The sequence below is a fragment of the Nannospalax galili genome, unplaced genomic scaffold (assembly GCF_000622305.1).
Source record: "Nannospalax galili isolate Female #2095 unplaced genomic scaffold, S.galili_v1.0 scaffold955, whole genome shotgun sequence".
NCBI classification, from domain to species: Eukaryota; Metazoa; Chordata; class Mammalia; order Rodentia; family Spalacidae; genus Nannospalax; species Nannospalax galili.
This window is the reverse complement of record NW_008336901.1, coordinates 795867-812566: the sequence shown is the minus strand read 5'-3', so window position 1 is coordinate 812566 and position 16700 is coordinate 795867. Positions and strand designations below refer to the sequence as shown.

The 16700-nt window shown below is 37.0% G+C and overlaps 1 protein-coding gene across 3 annotated transcripts in view; it reads right to left on the bottom strand.

The window, feature by feature from the left end:
• Nucleotides 1-16700, bottom strand: part of Kcnt2 (potassium sodium-activated channel subfamily T member 2) — a 405448-nt gene that overhangs the window by 245883 nt on the left and 142865 nt on the right. For all 3 annotated transcript variants that reach the window (XM_008831578.2, XM_008831577.2, XM_029562800.1), the window contains exons 5-7: nucleotides 16533-16592; nucleotides 4740-4814; nucleotides 3539-3622 (exon numbers count right to left, since the gene is read on the bottom strand). In XM_008831578.2, the coding sequence (XP_008829800.1) occupies nucleotides 3539-3622; nucleotides 4740-4814; nucleotides 16533-16592 (219 nt within the window). The remainder of the gene's footprint in view (nucleotides 1-3538; nucleotides 3623-4739; nucleotides 4815-16532; nucleotides 16593-16700) is intronic.

Sequence of the window (16700 nt, the reverse complement as noted above, 5' to 3'; positions counted from 1 at the left end):
AAACTAAATCAGGTACCCATTACTATGATCAACATACAGTGAAAACATTGTGTTCTGAAAGTGAACATTCCCCCATAGCTCAAGTATTTCAACACTAGTCCCCAGCCAGTGCACTGATTTCAAAAGTTGTGGAAATTTTAATTTTTTAAAATATATTTTATTTATTGTGAATATGTGTAAGTGTGTGGTGGGGGAGCTAGCAGTTGTGTTTGTATGTGTGTGTGTGTGTGTGTGTGTGTGTGAGAGAGAGAGAGAGAGAGAGAGAGAGAGTATATAAAGGGGGATGTATGGAAGCCAGAGGACAACTCTCAGGGGTCAGTTATCTCCCTCCATCTTTGACTCCTAGGGATAGAACTCAGATTTTCAAGGTTGGTGGCATGTACCTATACCCACTGAGTCACCTGACCAGGCTGGTTGTAGAGACTTTAGGAGATGCATCTTTGTTGGAGGAAGTGGGTCAGTGGGGACCTTGAGGTTTTATAGCCCAGCTCCACTTTATGCCCATTCGCTGCTTCCTGACTGCAAAACAAAACATGACCAGACACTTCAGGCTCCTGCTACCAGACCTATCACAACATGATGAACTGAATCCTCTGGTACTGTAAGCTAAAGAAATACTTTCTTCTTTAATTTGCTTCTTGTCAGATGATCAGTCACAGCAGTAACAAAGGTAACTCACAGAAAATTGATACTGGGAAATAGGATTGTTGCTGTAATAAGCCTGACAACATGGGTATAAGGTACTTAGTATTAGTTTGCAAGTAGAACGTGGAAGAGTCTTGAACTTTGAGCTAGAGAAGCCCTAGAATAGACCATTTTGGTGTCAGTGTGGAACTGAACCGAAGAGAAATGCTGACATTTCATACCCTGCACATGTGTTTTCAGACAGGAACAAAAACTCATATGGAAGTGGACTAGCAGATAGTTCTCTGATATTCTGACAAAGAATGCAACTACAGTCTGCCTATGCCCTGAGAACTTTGAGGCTGAATTCAGAAGTAATGGACTAATTCATTTGGCAAAGAAAATTTCAAGTCTGGATAACATTTAGACTATTGTATGAAAGTTGACTGCCCTTATACAGATGGGCATTGAGAGAGCAACATGTGGAGAAGAAAAATTCTTTAAAAAATGTGTTCTTTGGTGGTGAAAGGAATGAATTTGAAGTAGAAGACAGCCGGAAAAAGAAGCTGTAATTCTTAAACAGATTAGAACCATTAAACAGAAACTTCGTGGTCTGTCCTAAGGGCAAAATAACAGCTATCAAAGGCTTCATTTTGTGAAAAATGCAAATTTATTTGAAAGGACAGAGCCTAAAATGAAAATGCCACCAAAGTAGTCTCTGTTCAAAAACAGCCTCCAAGGATAGTGTTTCCCCAGGGTGAGAACACAAGTGCAACTGTGGTCCAAGAGGGAGGCTACATCCTGAACTGGCAATAGAAACTGGTAGCCTCATACACATGGTACTGGACATGCAGGTAAGAAGCAAAGCAGAGGTGGTCATGGACTCTTGTAACCCAGTTCTAGAGAACCAGAAAATGTGTGAGTAATGTAGTCCTTGAAGTAAGTCCCTGATAGACCACTGCATAAAACTGTGAAAGTGAACCCTAAGTCCCAGTGGAGACATCAGGTTGCTGTGTATGCAAGGATCATGAGATGTCAGTTAAGGAAAGATGTAGGCATGGGATGACCTGGCATGAGAGAAACTATGTGTGCTACTGGAAGCAGAGTGGAAAGGGCAGGGTTAACTCAGCTCTTTGGACATGAACTGACCCCATTATAAGCCTCAGATGACAGACACAGAGATGTGGGATTTGCTGCTTTCTCTCCTGGGATTGGTCTTACTTTGGCAAATGTTCCTTTACTGTATCCCTGTTTTTCTCACTGGGAATTGAGTTGTTAGCTCTTCCAGTGTGTGTTATCAATCTATAACTTTTTTTTTAAATATGGGCTCTCAGTTGAGAAATTGGAATTTAGAAAAATGTTGGGACTGTAAAGACTGAGGACTTTTGAAATAAAATATGAATACTTTTGCATGAGCCTATGCTGTGTTTTAATAGTGAAATATCCAATAGGTTTGTGTATTTGAACAGCTGGAGGTGTTTTGGAAAGCTCTAAAACCTTTAGGAGGTCAAGCCCTGTTGAAGGAAGTGGGTCACTGAGGGTCAGGCTTGAAGTTTTAACGTCAGACCCCACTCCTGCCCACTCTGTGTGTTAACTACAAAACACAACCCGATTCACATCTCATGATCCTGCTGCTTTGCCTTCCCAGCCATGATGGACCTATATCACCTAACGTTATAAATAAAAAAAAAAAAAACTCTTTCCTTCCTTAAGTTCTGTCATAGCAACAATAAAGTAATTAAAGGATCACATTGCCATTTGTACACAGAATGACTAAATAATTAAATGTCTTACATTTTGCTTATAAGCATTAAAAATAAAAAAAGACACATTTCAGTCACAGGTGTAAAACTACTTCCAAATTGCAACTGGGGCACTGCTGTGAATTTTGCGTCTCTTATTTCATATCATTTACCCTTCTTCCTAAGCTATATCAGCAGTTCAACTCAACTAAAGCTAAAGGACTGATCATAAATGAGGAATTTTGGGAGTTGGGGAGTTGGCTTAGTGGTAAAGAGCACTGACTGCTCTTGCAGGGGACGTGGGTTTGATTCCCAGTACCACTAACAACTTTCTATAACTCCAGTTCCAAGGGATCCTTCTGACTTTTGCAGGCACGGCATGACACAGGTGCACCTAAACACATGCAGGGAGTATACTCATACACATAAAGTAAAAATAATAAGTAAAATATATTTGTTAAATGAGGAGTTACTAGCTCTCCCACAATCTTGCAAAAAAAATGCCCATTTTCATAAAACTTGAAATTACTACAATTAATAATTGTTGAACAAAATTATTACTGTTGAACCCCCAAAGCTGTTAAAACAAGGTTCCCATTGTAAATGAGCAGATGGCCTTGAAAATGAAGGATAGCTCTGTTCACAAGGACTCGCCAAACAAGTGGGCCACAAAACATCAGTGAGAGACTGGTTTCATGATTATCAAGAAAATCTGAACCATTTTCATTACCCATCATAGAAACCTACAAATAATACCATGGTAATACAGTAAAATTTAAAATAGATTTGAAACTCTGCAATTAAATTTTCATTCTGATTAAGATATAGTAGACTGATTACTTAACTTTTATTAACCTATTTGTGTTTAACATATAATACATTAATACTTAATAGTAGTTTATCAGTAAACACTGAAATGAGCCTACTAAGACCTTAAATGGTTTTAAAAGTTTAAAAATGCCAACATTTGAAAAATTAATTATAACGAATTAATTTCTACATGTTCTGCAAATACTATGGGAAAGACAAAATGACAAAGTATAACAAGAAAATGACAAAGTATAACAGTAGATTCCAAATCATCTTAATTTCTATGTATGCATTTGAAAATAAGAAGGAAAAATAAATGGCAGAAAATACTTTTGCAATTGAACTTTACTTTTATTACTTACAATCATATTTTCCAAGGCATGTTTGGCAAGCCAACAATTTAGAAAAACCGGAACAAACAAATTCCTTAAGGTAGGCCAGAATATCTGAAAAACAGGTCAAACTAAACTTTTAACTCATAGCAAGAAATTATATCCAGCATATTAAAAAGAAATATAAAACAGAATAAAAGTTAAAAAACTGATTACTTAAAACCATGCCAAATACTTTAAATTCATTATTAAAGAAATGCAAGAGCAGATATAATCTTTGCTTCACTGTCTTAAGTCTTTCTGAGGGCAATCATTACAGGAGCAGAAGGTAAGTAATACCCTTCAAAAGATGTCATATTTAACCATGCTGATTCTATTATCAAAACTTGTAGTGTGGTTTTTATATTGCCATCCCTCTGGTAAGGAGATAGGAGAGGAGAGATGTCAGTCTTCTATAACATTATCACAGCTTTCAGAATCAACCACTTTAAGTGATGCTGAGAAACTGTATTCAGTTGTACTTATATTTAACTTGTTTGTCATTTAATCTAGTTCCAGCTCTTTCCATAGATAAGTCATTTAAATTACAATAGGTCTAAGAAGGGAGCAACAGCTTTAGACAGTATCTAGTTATTTTCTATTTTTTCCAATAAAATCCTAATGAGTATTACAAAGTTTAATTCTATTAACCATTATGATATCAAATTGAGATCAGAACCTAATTTTACAAATGGAGACTATTGGGTTACATATTATGGAACTAGAATTGAACAGGGTCACTATGAAACAGGAATGTTACGGCACTAGTGATTCAGCACATGGAGGAAGAACCAAATGCTGGTTGTCTGGTTCTCACTACCATTCCTACTAAAGAAAGAACTGGACATGATAAATGTTATAGAAAAACTAGAGATAAATGTGCTTTCAGAATGGTAGTTTTTATAAATATGTCACACAAATTAGTTTCAGATTTTAAAATTCCCAAATGTAAACAACAAATAACATAATTTTGAGTCTCTCTAGACAGTTTTGACATTTGTTCAAATGATACCTCTATGGTATATAATTCTTGAAATTATTTCACACACTGACTTAATTCTTGTTGAGTACCCAGATTTTATTCCAAGTCATAAACCATTTCTCTTAGCTATTATATTATGTAAAGATATATAGGTTTAGAAAAAATTTTTTAAAATCTAATGACAAAGGTTTTTGAGTAGTTAAGACTTACTGAGATAATGAAAGGAACTGCATTAATTATCTCCAAGATGAACGGTATTCGTAAAATTTGTTCCCAGATGTTTCCCTACAAATAAATATTGAATAAAAGTGAAAGTATGTGACTCAGAATTCTCTAGTAATACCAATGCTTTTATCACCAGATTATTGAATCTGTGTATGGAGACGCAAAAATGACTTAAAAATTATTTTATAAATGCAACTGTATTTGTTCAATTTCATAGTAAATGTTAGATCTAAAATAAATATTAAAAGTTGCCTGGACATTGTGCATATACTATTTGAATCTTATAATATGTCATAGAAAAAGTTATTAACAAGTAGAACAATACATTAACCCAGGCCCACTCAACCAAGAAAACAGGACTCAATTTGGTTTTACCATAATGATTATATTAGCTCAGTGTTACAGCCGCTTAAGTAGTTTGTAAACTGAGCTTCCTTATTAACAATCATTAATATCATTTAAAACACTTTAATCAAACTTAGCTGGGCATGGTGGAGAGACATCTAATCCCAGCACTCAGAAATCAGGGGCAGGTGCATCTCTGTGAAATCAAGGCCAGCCTGGTCTACACAGCAACTCTCAGGCCTTCAGGATGAGGAAGGGAAAGCCCATCTCAAAAACAACAAACAAACAAAAAATTAATCAAACTTAGAAAAGAGCTTTAATCTTGTGTATTCTAATCTCTCAACCCATATAATACAGTTTATTAAGAATGAGTATATAATTTTCATGCTCCAGTGAACAATGAATGCATGAGGCCTCAAAAATTTCAAGAGTGAGTCATGGAAATAGTAAATGAGTCAGAGCACTTTCTGCTGTGGAAACCTATGCCATTATACAGATCATATGCCAGTGAAGTTGACCTTGATTTCCATGGCCTGGATATAGTTAGAATGCGCCTGTCATTTACTGGAAGCCGAGTCCTCTGTGGGGAACTGTAAGGAGTAAGCATGAGCGGCAGATAATTGGGTCAGGTGTATCACCTTAGAAGAAGATCAGTATAGTTAGTTTCAGTAGGTGCATTAAAAGCACAGTTCTAGCCAAGGAACACACGTATCTGGCATCCTGTCTCATCATATGCTATCTTCTAGACACACTTGCTTCCTGTAATGTGAGCCACCGTAAGGACCTAAAGAAGTAAAAAATTTTGCCATCTAATTGAAGTATTTCAGACTCCATAGCCATGAGACACCTAGCCTCACAGACTGGTCCCATATCCAATAGTAAAGACTCTGAATTTCCTAAAACAATTTATCGCATCAAGAGACCTATATAGTAGAAAAGCAACTGGACAACTGCCTTTCTTATAATTTTCAAATATCATATAACACTGGATCAAAGGTATGGGGAGCCCTTAAAACCCATTAAGGAGCCAGTGGCCTAAAACATTATAGTAGCATAAGCATGCCATAACCCCAAAGCATTTTTCGAGACCGTCCCACGTCCTACGTGCTAAGCTATTAACAGGTTTTGTGGCATTAGCTCATCACCCTCCTTCAATGTGAGGAGAGCAGGTGGAGGACTGGGGCACAGAGAGATCTTTTCCATGCAGAAATGTTACTTCAAGCTAAGTGAAAAGGACTCAAAAGAGTCACTTAGCTTCATGCAGACTTGAGACTATATTTGGCTCATGCCTGATACAAAGGAAAGATGAGGAAAGCAAAGCCATGAGAGCTAGGATAAGAACAAATCACAATTCCTGCAATTGTGAGACACTATTTTAATGGAATCAAATAGAGACACTAAAGAACGGAAACTGAACCCCTTTACTATGTTCTGTGTTTAAGAACACTGAGGCCTGAACTTGACAGCGGACTGGAGCAGAGGGTAGACCACACAACCTCAAGGTCTGTGTCAGAGCCTTAGAAGACCTGAGGCATTGTATGGAGTTTCAACCGAAGACCTCAGCAGGGCCAGAGAAGCCCTCTGTCTTTGTTCTTCACCAATGTGACAAAATACTCTGACCACTACCAACTTGGGGAGGAAAGGGTTTATTTGGCTTACATCTCCCAGGTCACAGTTCATCTGGGAGCCCAAGGTAGGAACTCAGGGCAGGAACCTGGAGGCAGGAGCTGGAGCACAGGCCATGGAGGAATGCTGCTTACTGACTTGCTCCCCTGGCCCCTGCTCAGCCAGCTTTCTTATCCAACACAGGCCCACCTGCCCAGGGGTGGCACTACCCACAGTGGCCTGGGCCCTCCCACATCACTCAACAAGAAGATGCCCCTGAGACATGGCCACAGGCCAGTCCAATAGAGGCAATTCTCCAAGTGAGTCTCCCTCAACCCTGATGGGTGAAGTTGACACTAAAGCTATCCAGCACACCCTCAGAGAGAAGGAAGCAGAGTCTGTTTCCACCATTCAGAATGATACAGCAGCAAATGGCCATTCAGATGGTGAGTGCCCTCCACTCCGTTTTTCCTCTGTCCCGGCAGTCACAAATCAGCAGGCATCAAACAGACAGTGGACACGGAAGTAGGAAACAAAACCATGAAGATCCCCTGCCCTATGTGGGTCTGAACTGAGGACAAGCCACACTCCGTTTGTAAGAGGATTAATGTTTTTGCTTAAATTGATCAGTCCATCTGACTACATGGACCAGCAGGAGAACGTATGGATTTGGAAGTACAGGAGGACCAGACTTTCTCTATTTATACATAGACTTCTCCAATAAGCCAGTTTTAAGTGATTTTAGTGATGTCAAGTTGTTTGTTTTTTTGGGGGAAAGGGGTGAGTCATATTGTTGTGCTTCAGTAGGTTTTTATATGGCAGACTTTCCATTGACTTCTTGTTATGATTTTCCTTATCAATGAACAAATTTCATTGGTGACAATCACCACAATAAAACTGATTGACTTATGTTAAAAAATCAAGAGTATGGAAATATTACTATGGGTCATAAAGAAGGATAATTCTCTCAACACATAAAAATTAGTATTAGCCTCCTTAGCAACTGTGACACACTGGACAAATTTAATTAATGTTATTGTTTTCTGACATTCAATTCATTTCCAGTTTAACACATGATTTTTCATTTCTTTAAATTTTTACTTGAACCATTAAAAATGCCTTAAACTAGCACCTGACTGGGCTGGTTTCATTTCTGATTTATCTTCTGTGTTATGACACAGGAGTCTTTCTAAAATTCCAAGTTCCCATTGTCAAGACAATGCAACCCAAGCCCATAGCTATATTGTATGAAGCTTCACATTTTTAACTTGGGATATTTGTTTGGCTTATGGTTAAAATGCTCCTATTCCCATTCTAAAATCACCCACAGATTCATCCATATTAATTTTCACACCGTTCCCTGGACCTGGCAAGCTTTTTATACTTCTGTAACTTTGCTCACATTTCTCCCTCTGGATGAAGGAGAAATTATTTACTCCCACACAAGAGTACTATGTATGAAATTTATTTAGGTACTTACTGCGGATAAATTAACTATTCAAATAAATAAATGAATTTTCAGACATTCTATATACCCTTCTTCCCTTGTTTAATACAATAATTTGTTTATTAACTTATGTTTTCTTAATAGTCTCAACTGAAAATCTTTGATAAAATTTCATTATTGAAATTATCCCTGAATCTACATTCATACATATAAATCACTGAAGCTATAAACATATTTCAACAACAATTTTCTAAAGGAAAGGATTTCAAGAGTTCTTACCCATTTAAGAATCTTAGAATTTTCATCTATGTTTTATCTACAACTTAAAATCAGCAATATCCTTTGACTTCTAATACTGTATTTCCAGGCCAGATCAATATCTTGTCTCTGAGATTCTGACTCAGGTCAACTGTCTAATCCACTATTTCATGCTGACGTCTTAAATCAGCATAAATGAAATGGGTCTGACAGCAAAATTTATGTTTTATTCCCTGACCGAGCTTTCTCAGTAACACAAATCAAATATGCTTTGGAATCTCTTTGTAGCTTCCTTTCACTATTACATGGGTGCAATGTATGAACAAGGTTGGAAATTTGCACGTACGGCATGAGATATTTCTAGCTTACATTTTGTTTCAATTTTCACTTTCTAGTCTAGTCAAGCCTACAAATTAGTATCTGCTCCTTCATTCTTGTCCCACTGAAATTTACCACTGCACTGTACCAATATTACCCTACCGAATGTACATTATCAATGTACCAACCAAGTATACCTTCGCCAGGTCCAGTCCCCACTCAGTTTGAAACTCTTGAACCATTCACACATTTTAACAGCAAAAAAGAAAGTCCTTGCACAATGTACATTGCATTAACTCATTTGGTATTTCTTGAGCTCTCCATTTTTTTAAATTTTTAATGTATTTAGAATAGATTTTTAAATTTGTATTTTTTGAGAATTTCATACATGAGTATGGTATTTACATCATTTCCACTCCTCCTTCTGCCCCCCAACTCCTCCCACATCCTCCCACACTCCCTCTCAGTTTCTTGTACACACACACACACACACACACACACACACAGAGAGAGATAGTGGTGCTACATTTACTAGTGCTCTTGTGTACATGTGTTTAGTGCTGACCACTTCAGATTAGATAACCTGTCAGGGAGCTCGTTCCTGAAGAAAACGTTCCCTCCTTCAGCATCCATAGACTACCTGCAGATCTTCATCTGGAAGTAGAACCCTGTGAAATTTCCCTCATCCACATTGGCATGTCAACTGGTGGTATTATACAGATCTTGTTTAGACAACTATACTATGATGATTGTGTGGGTGATGCTTCCCTATAATCTTCAGAAGATGCTATCTAACAGCAGGTGTTCTTGTCCTCTGGCTCTTACCATCTTTCCATCCCCCTCTTCAGCAATGTTCCCTGAGCCCTAGGTGTATGGGTTACAGTGTAAATATATCAATGAGGGCTATATCACAGAGTCCATTATTCTCTGCATTTTGATCAGTTGCAGAACTTTATAATAATTTCCATCTGTTGAAAAAAAAAAGCTTCTCTGGTGAATAGTGAGAACTAGACTTAACTGTGATTTTAATAGTATTTAGAATAAATTCTAAATGAAAAATTGCAATTACATTGGTTGAGAAAAGTGGCAGTAGTAGGCTTTCCTCTAGGGTCTATGACTTCTCTACCCTTATTTTATAAATGGTTCCTTCAAACACATCTTTTGGATCCTAAAAATACGACATAGTATATGCATTACATACAATGCTTCAAGAGATTTGGAAGAGCTGGAGAGATGCCTCAGCAGTTAAGAGGGTCTGGGTCAGATCCCAGCACACACACAGCTGCTAACAACTGTTTGTAACTCCAGTTCCATTGAATCCTATACCCTTCTCTGGTCTCTGTGCACACTTACATATGTGCAGGCAAAGTAGTCATCCACATAAAATAAGAATAAGTGATGTGAAAAAGATAAAAAAAGTGAAGAATCTTGGAAAATAGTCACCATCCTTCCCAAGTTCATTTTGTTTATTAACTTATATACACCTTTCAGCTCTCAACTTGCAGTTTTAGAATAATTGCCTCAATCCTTCATCACACTCACGCTAGGGAAAAAAGTGACCCCACATAAGGTTTTGATATAGCCAGCACACTAAAATAGATTTTAAAGTACACACAGTGAGAGCCAGCAACAGCATAGCTCAAGATGCATTGCTCTGTTCCTTGCACAGTGCTCCAGAGGCTGAAGCTTCTAAATAAAGACTATGATGATATTATGCAAACCATGACATTGCAGATTCATTGTGTGTGAAAGAGTGCACTGTAGCAAGTGAATGAACTTCCCACTGTGGACTAATTTTCATGGTCAAAAACTGCAGAGGAATAACTTGTTTACTGCTAAATATAAATGGATGTTTTCAGCAATGTTTACGTGGCTTGAGTCTGAGGTCTCAGGTTGTCTTCTGAGCTAAGTGGTGCATTCATAAATTATCTTCCCCAAAATAGTTTAAAGTAAATATAGAAAAGATCTATGAGTTTCAGTAGCTATTAAGAATTCCCAGTAGGTCTGCATCACAGGAATGCACAGGACAAACTCAATTATGATGAAAAGAGAGCATTTGTTGATAGAACACGACTGTGTAGAGAACTGTGAAATCATGTCCAAAAGACAAGCAAAGTGCTTTTCAAAATCATATCACAATTTATTTCATTTCATTTCTCTTTCATGATAGCCAAAAAGAACATTAGTTCTCTTCCAAAAGCTAACTTCTTATCAATTATGTGTGTAGTTCTGGGTTCTTCTTATTGGTAGAATTTAATAAGACACAAACAAGTCTTAAATCAATCATTACACACTTAGCATGAGCATTTCAGCTCTTAACCAACCTCTAGCAAAAGAAGTGATATTATAAAACATAGTAGATTTTATCACTGAGGAAAGTGGGAATCTGGACCTACTGTAGGTAATTCTCAAATAACACTTTATAACTTACCAAAATATGGCAACTTAGTTAAATTATAAGAATGCCAATATTTAATATATATAATGAAAAAAGCTGATAATCTTTAAAAATAAATTTAAAATAGTGTAGTGAAACATATATACATATATATATATGATCAGAAATTTATAAATTTGAAGTATCTGAGGCAAGGGAAACAGAATCCATAGTTTCTAGGTGGACCAGGAGTCCTTTACAGAATTCTTTACTTTTTTTCAAGAAATGAGCTGTTTGGGTGTTGTATTTCTCAGAAATGCTAATTCTTTTAAAAATCTTTTTGATACAGGGTCACCCTGTAGCCCCAGCTAGTCTGAAAATCCCTAAGTAAATCAGACTGGCCTTGGACTCACAGAGATCCACCTGCCTCTGCCTCCTGAAGACTGGGATCAAATGTATGCACCACTACAACAGATGGGAATTGTTACCTTTTTAGAGTAACTATAGAAAAAACAATTACAGATTTAATAAAAGATTTCTAGGTGTGGTGAATCTTTGTTTGCAGAGGCCTGAAAATGGTGCTCATGTGTGTTTCTGTTTTGTTGTGATTTCATGAATGTATATAAATAGAATTCTATTTTGAAAGCAGTTGATAAAGACTTAAGCGTTTATGGTGACAGGAGAATAAGAACTTTAGTGTTAGGCAATTACTGTGGCTGTACTGACAAGTAGCTACAAACATAAAGGGATTATTGAAGCAGAGACCTACAGGTCTGTGTGAGGGAAAATAAATTTCTTCATGCCATGGATTTTGAATTCATTATGCAATAACTTTCACATGCACTTTAAATTATGATAACTTTGCTACTTTGACTCATATTCGATTTCCAGCACACACATGGCAACTAACAACCATCTGTAACTCCAGTTTCAGAGGAATACATCAACTTCTTCTGACCTCCTCAGACACTGAACTACATGGGTGCACTTACATACATGTAGTCAATACATTCATACACATAACATAAAAATAATAAAATATTTTTTAATTGTTAATGATTAATTCATCCTCATTCTAGAATGTCTAATGTCAAGAGTTGGAGTTCTATAACACTGCATTTTTAATATCAAATAAACAAAAAAATCAATGTATATATGCAAATAAATGAGACATTTATGTTAATTGGCTATTCATAATGATATATCAAAAGTCCAAATATAAAATAATACCAGGAATTGACAGAATTGGTGATGCAATTAAATATTCATTTCTGCAAGCCTATCTACTACTTAAAAACTCCTAATGTAGAAAGGAGGATATCTTAGACTCTTATTTATAAACTATCAGTAGTTACCAATTATTTAATTTCTTCATTACAAAGAAAGTTTCAAACAGTGTACTGAATAGGTCAAAAAGTTAAGAATTTGACTAAATTTATGAGAGGAAAAGAGGATTAGTAATAGCAATTTATTCCTCTACTGACACGGCTCCTTTTTATCCTTTCTCTTTTCTTTGTAAGTTACTGGACTTTAACATCGACTTCTCCAGCTAAGTCATTAAAGTTTATGAGGGTCAAACGGAAATATTATATATCATTGAGCTCTGCCTACTAAGGCTTAGAATGTTCTGTTCTCATTTTGTAAATGATAGGAAGTAATTAATTATAAATGCCATCATCATATAATTGCAATGGGGAATTATCCAGAATCTCTGTGTATTTTCAAATGGCTTCTTAAATCAGAGTCAAAATTTCTTTTGGCCAAACAACAAAGTTGGTTTTATACCTTTAGTTGGAATTTGGATCAAATACATCCACAAATGAAGGCTAATATGTTGCCCATGTTACACTTCTGCAAATATGCATATACTAGTGAAAGTAAAGGATTTGCAAGAAGAAGCCTACATGCCTAATTAGCTAATTATAACTCCTTAATGCCTGACATTCAACATTCATCATGGAACTGCAGATCAGGCAACTTTAAAAATAAAACCTATGACTTTTATTTATTTGATTTTACTTTGCCTTCTATGTAGTCAAGGATCAAGAGTTGTCTATCAGGGGGCTGGAAAGATGGCTCAGTACTTAAGAGCACTGGCTACTCTTGCAAAGGACCCATGTTCAGGGCTCAGTTCCCAGCACCCACATGGTGGCTAACAACTGTTCATAACTCCAGTTCCATGGGATCTGACACCCTCTTCTGACCTCCTCTTCTGACCGCCATGGGCATTGCACAACACAGGTGCACTTATATACATTCAGGCAATACACTCACATACATAAAACAAAAATAATTTTAGAATAATAGTTGTCTATCAGGACATATTTACAGTGAAATTTCCTTGACAGGAGTCACAGACCATTATATGTCTCCATCAGTCTGTATAGAAATCGTTGGTCCACTACTCTCTAAGTAATTTATATATGTGTGACTAGCAAGTGTAAGGCCCTTCAGTTTGATTCTCTAGCTTCAAAATATTCCTAATCACAAACTTCCCATCTTTGATACTCTCGGAGGAGAATAAAGTTCATCTCCAAATCTCAGGTTCCTCTTCAGTCTTCTCCTTATTCTTTGTACTGGAAAGCTTCAGATATCAACTTGACATATCTGTGTAGAAGGAACCTGAGCTGAGGAATTTCCTCCATTGCACTGGCCTGTGGCCATGTCTATGGGGGCATTTTCTTGATGAGTGATTTTGGAGGGCACAGCCCACTGTGGGCAGGTAGTCCTGGATTATATAAGAAGACAGGTTGAGACACAAGCCAGTAAGCAGTGTTCCTTCATAGTCTCTGCTTCAGCCCCTGCCTCCAGGCTGCTGTCCTGACTTCCCCCAGTTATGAACTTTGACCTAGGGGAGGTGTTAGACAAAATATATTCTTTCCTCCCCAAGTTGGTTTTGCTCAGTATTTTCATCACAGCAGTAAAAAGGAACTTGGACACTGCTCATAAACGTTCTCCTTCCATTATCACGTTATCCTCCCTGTACTTTCTTTAAGCATTTTGGATGGTTTCAACCATCAGACTGTCATCATGATTCACTCATTCCTTCTAGTAGACTCTGGCCTCAGTTAACCAACATTCTCCACTAAGCAATTTTTACTTTCAACTGAACTCCGTTTAAAATATTTTTGTGGGTGAACAGCAAATGACTGCCTAATTTTCTAAACTCAGCGGCTTTTTGAAGCTTGTGCCATTTGCCACAGTTCACACACTGTCGTAGAATACTAATCTTCTTAGACATTGCTAACATCTTAGTTCTTCTCATAAATATGTATTCAAACCTTCTGTGTGCTACTGCTCATTAATTTATTTTCACATATTCTTATTTATTAGCCTAAATCTCATAGAAATCAATGTTCTTTCCTGAGTAGTTTAGTAACACCATCCAAAAATTAAAAAGAAAATTGATTTAACTAGAGAAGAAGTTGTGTCTGCAAAAATTTCTTTCTAAATTTAGGGTAGAAAATTAGTTTAATTTTGAAATATAGGAAAGAAATTGCTATAATAGATAATTTCCCAAAAATATAACCTTGACTATGTCGCTGTGGATATAACTAAGGAAGGTTATTGCTTTCCCTTTATTTCCATGTCTTCCAAATGCTGTGGTCTTCCTCTAAAGCCCACGTATAAGCGAGTCCACCCGACTGATGCTGTGTATGAGACTCACAATCCCCTTACCATTTTTGTGAACCTGAGGACTACATCTTAATAAATCTCTCCTCAAAGAACTTAGTCCTCATCCTCATCTGTTTACAGCTAAGCCTCTTTGCCCACCACCACTGCATCATCCTCAGAACCAACGCTATTCCTCTATCTTGATCTCAACTTGATTTTTTTTTTCTTTATGCATCAATTCTAGCCTAGCTTTCCCACACTATCTGTAGACATTCAGATCCCAAAAGCTTTTAAAATGGCATTTGAGTCTCCTTCTTTTTATCTAACTCAACCACTGAGCAGATTATTTAGCCTCTTAGCTCTCAGCCATCACAATCCCTGAGTAGGTTTAGCAATTCATTTCACCTTGCCAATAATCTTGCTATTGGTTTTTTGTTTGGTTGGTTTTTGTCTGTTTACTTGGCTGGGTTTTCTGTTATTGTTGCTTGTGGGGGAGGAGGGTTTGGTTGTTTGTTTTTTAAACAGAGCCCCATGAAACCCTCCAACATGCTAAGTAGCTGAAGCTGGCCTTGAATTCCTGATTCTCCTGTCTCCATCTCCCAAGTCTAGAATTACAGTGAGCAACCATGCCCAGCTTTGTTGTTGGCTGTCTTTGCATACTGTAGCCGCTGCATTAACTGAACACATGGCCTCCACCATAATGACTTTTTGACTTGTGCTGACTCATATTCTTCAGAGAGAATTTCTGGAGAACCATCATGGCTCTTATGCGCCACCATCTTCCCATAGCATGTTGTCATGCAAGGCATTCATACGCTAGCCAAATGCAGTCATCTGCCATCCCTCTACCTCACATATACATGCTTTCCTCTACTCATTCACTGACTCGTCAGTCCCAATTTCTTCTCAGTTGGCTTATTAAAAACCACTGCTTGAAGGACACTGCCTATCAGTCAAGTATTTCCTTTTATTCTAGGAGCTGACCTTTTTCTTTGTACCCCCATCACTTTTTATTTAGAGCTCTCAAAAAAGCACTTCTTACAGGGCTGGAAAAATGGCTGAGTGGTTAAGAGCACTGTCTGCTCTTGCAAAGGACCTGGGTTCGGTTCCCAGCACCTACATGGTGGCTAACATGCATCTGTAACTCCAATTCCAAAAAATCCAACACTCTCTTCTGACCTTCACGGGCATGGCATGACATGGGTGCACTTATATACTTCAAGGCAATACACTCATACACATAAAATAAAATAAAAATAAAAGTTTTTTTTTTTAAAAAAAAAAGGATTCCTGCCTTCTGCTTTGTTATAATCATCTATATAACTTTGTAGTTCCACCCCTTTTCTATATTATAAATTCATTGAAAAAAAAAGCCATGATGTATAGAGCAATTCAACAAGTAAGAGTACTCAACAAATACTTGTTACATTGTGATAACCAAACAGAGCTTCACCAGTAATTAAGACAATTTATTAAAATAATCCCTAAAAGACACAGTTTGCTTTATAAGTGCTTTTTTGCACAGATTAAGAAAAGTGATTGAGAACAATAAAAATGGAGAGCATTCCACAGCCTCAGTGTACGCATGACTACGGTGGGCAGTGAACTCACAGAATTAGCGGGGTACTTCCAAGCCACCAAGGAAAATCTTACCATATTACCATAGCTTTTCATCACATACTGGAGAGGCTCCAAATAATTAAAGTGGTTTAAAAGAGCCCACCTTATCCCCAAGTATGAATTATAAAAAGAAGGAAACTTAGTAAATGCTAGCAGTGTGTTCTACAGCAGAAAACTAATTAGAATAACTTACCTTATAACTGAGATAACCAAGGAGTATTGTTTCAAATAGACTTATCAGTGCCACTGAGACCTAGAATACAAATTTTATCCTAATGAGAAAATGGAAGAAGATTAAAATATGTGTTCATAATTCAAGTATTAATTTTATATAAGTATGTGGACATGTCTGTATGTACCT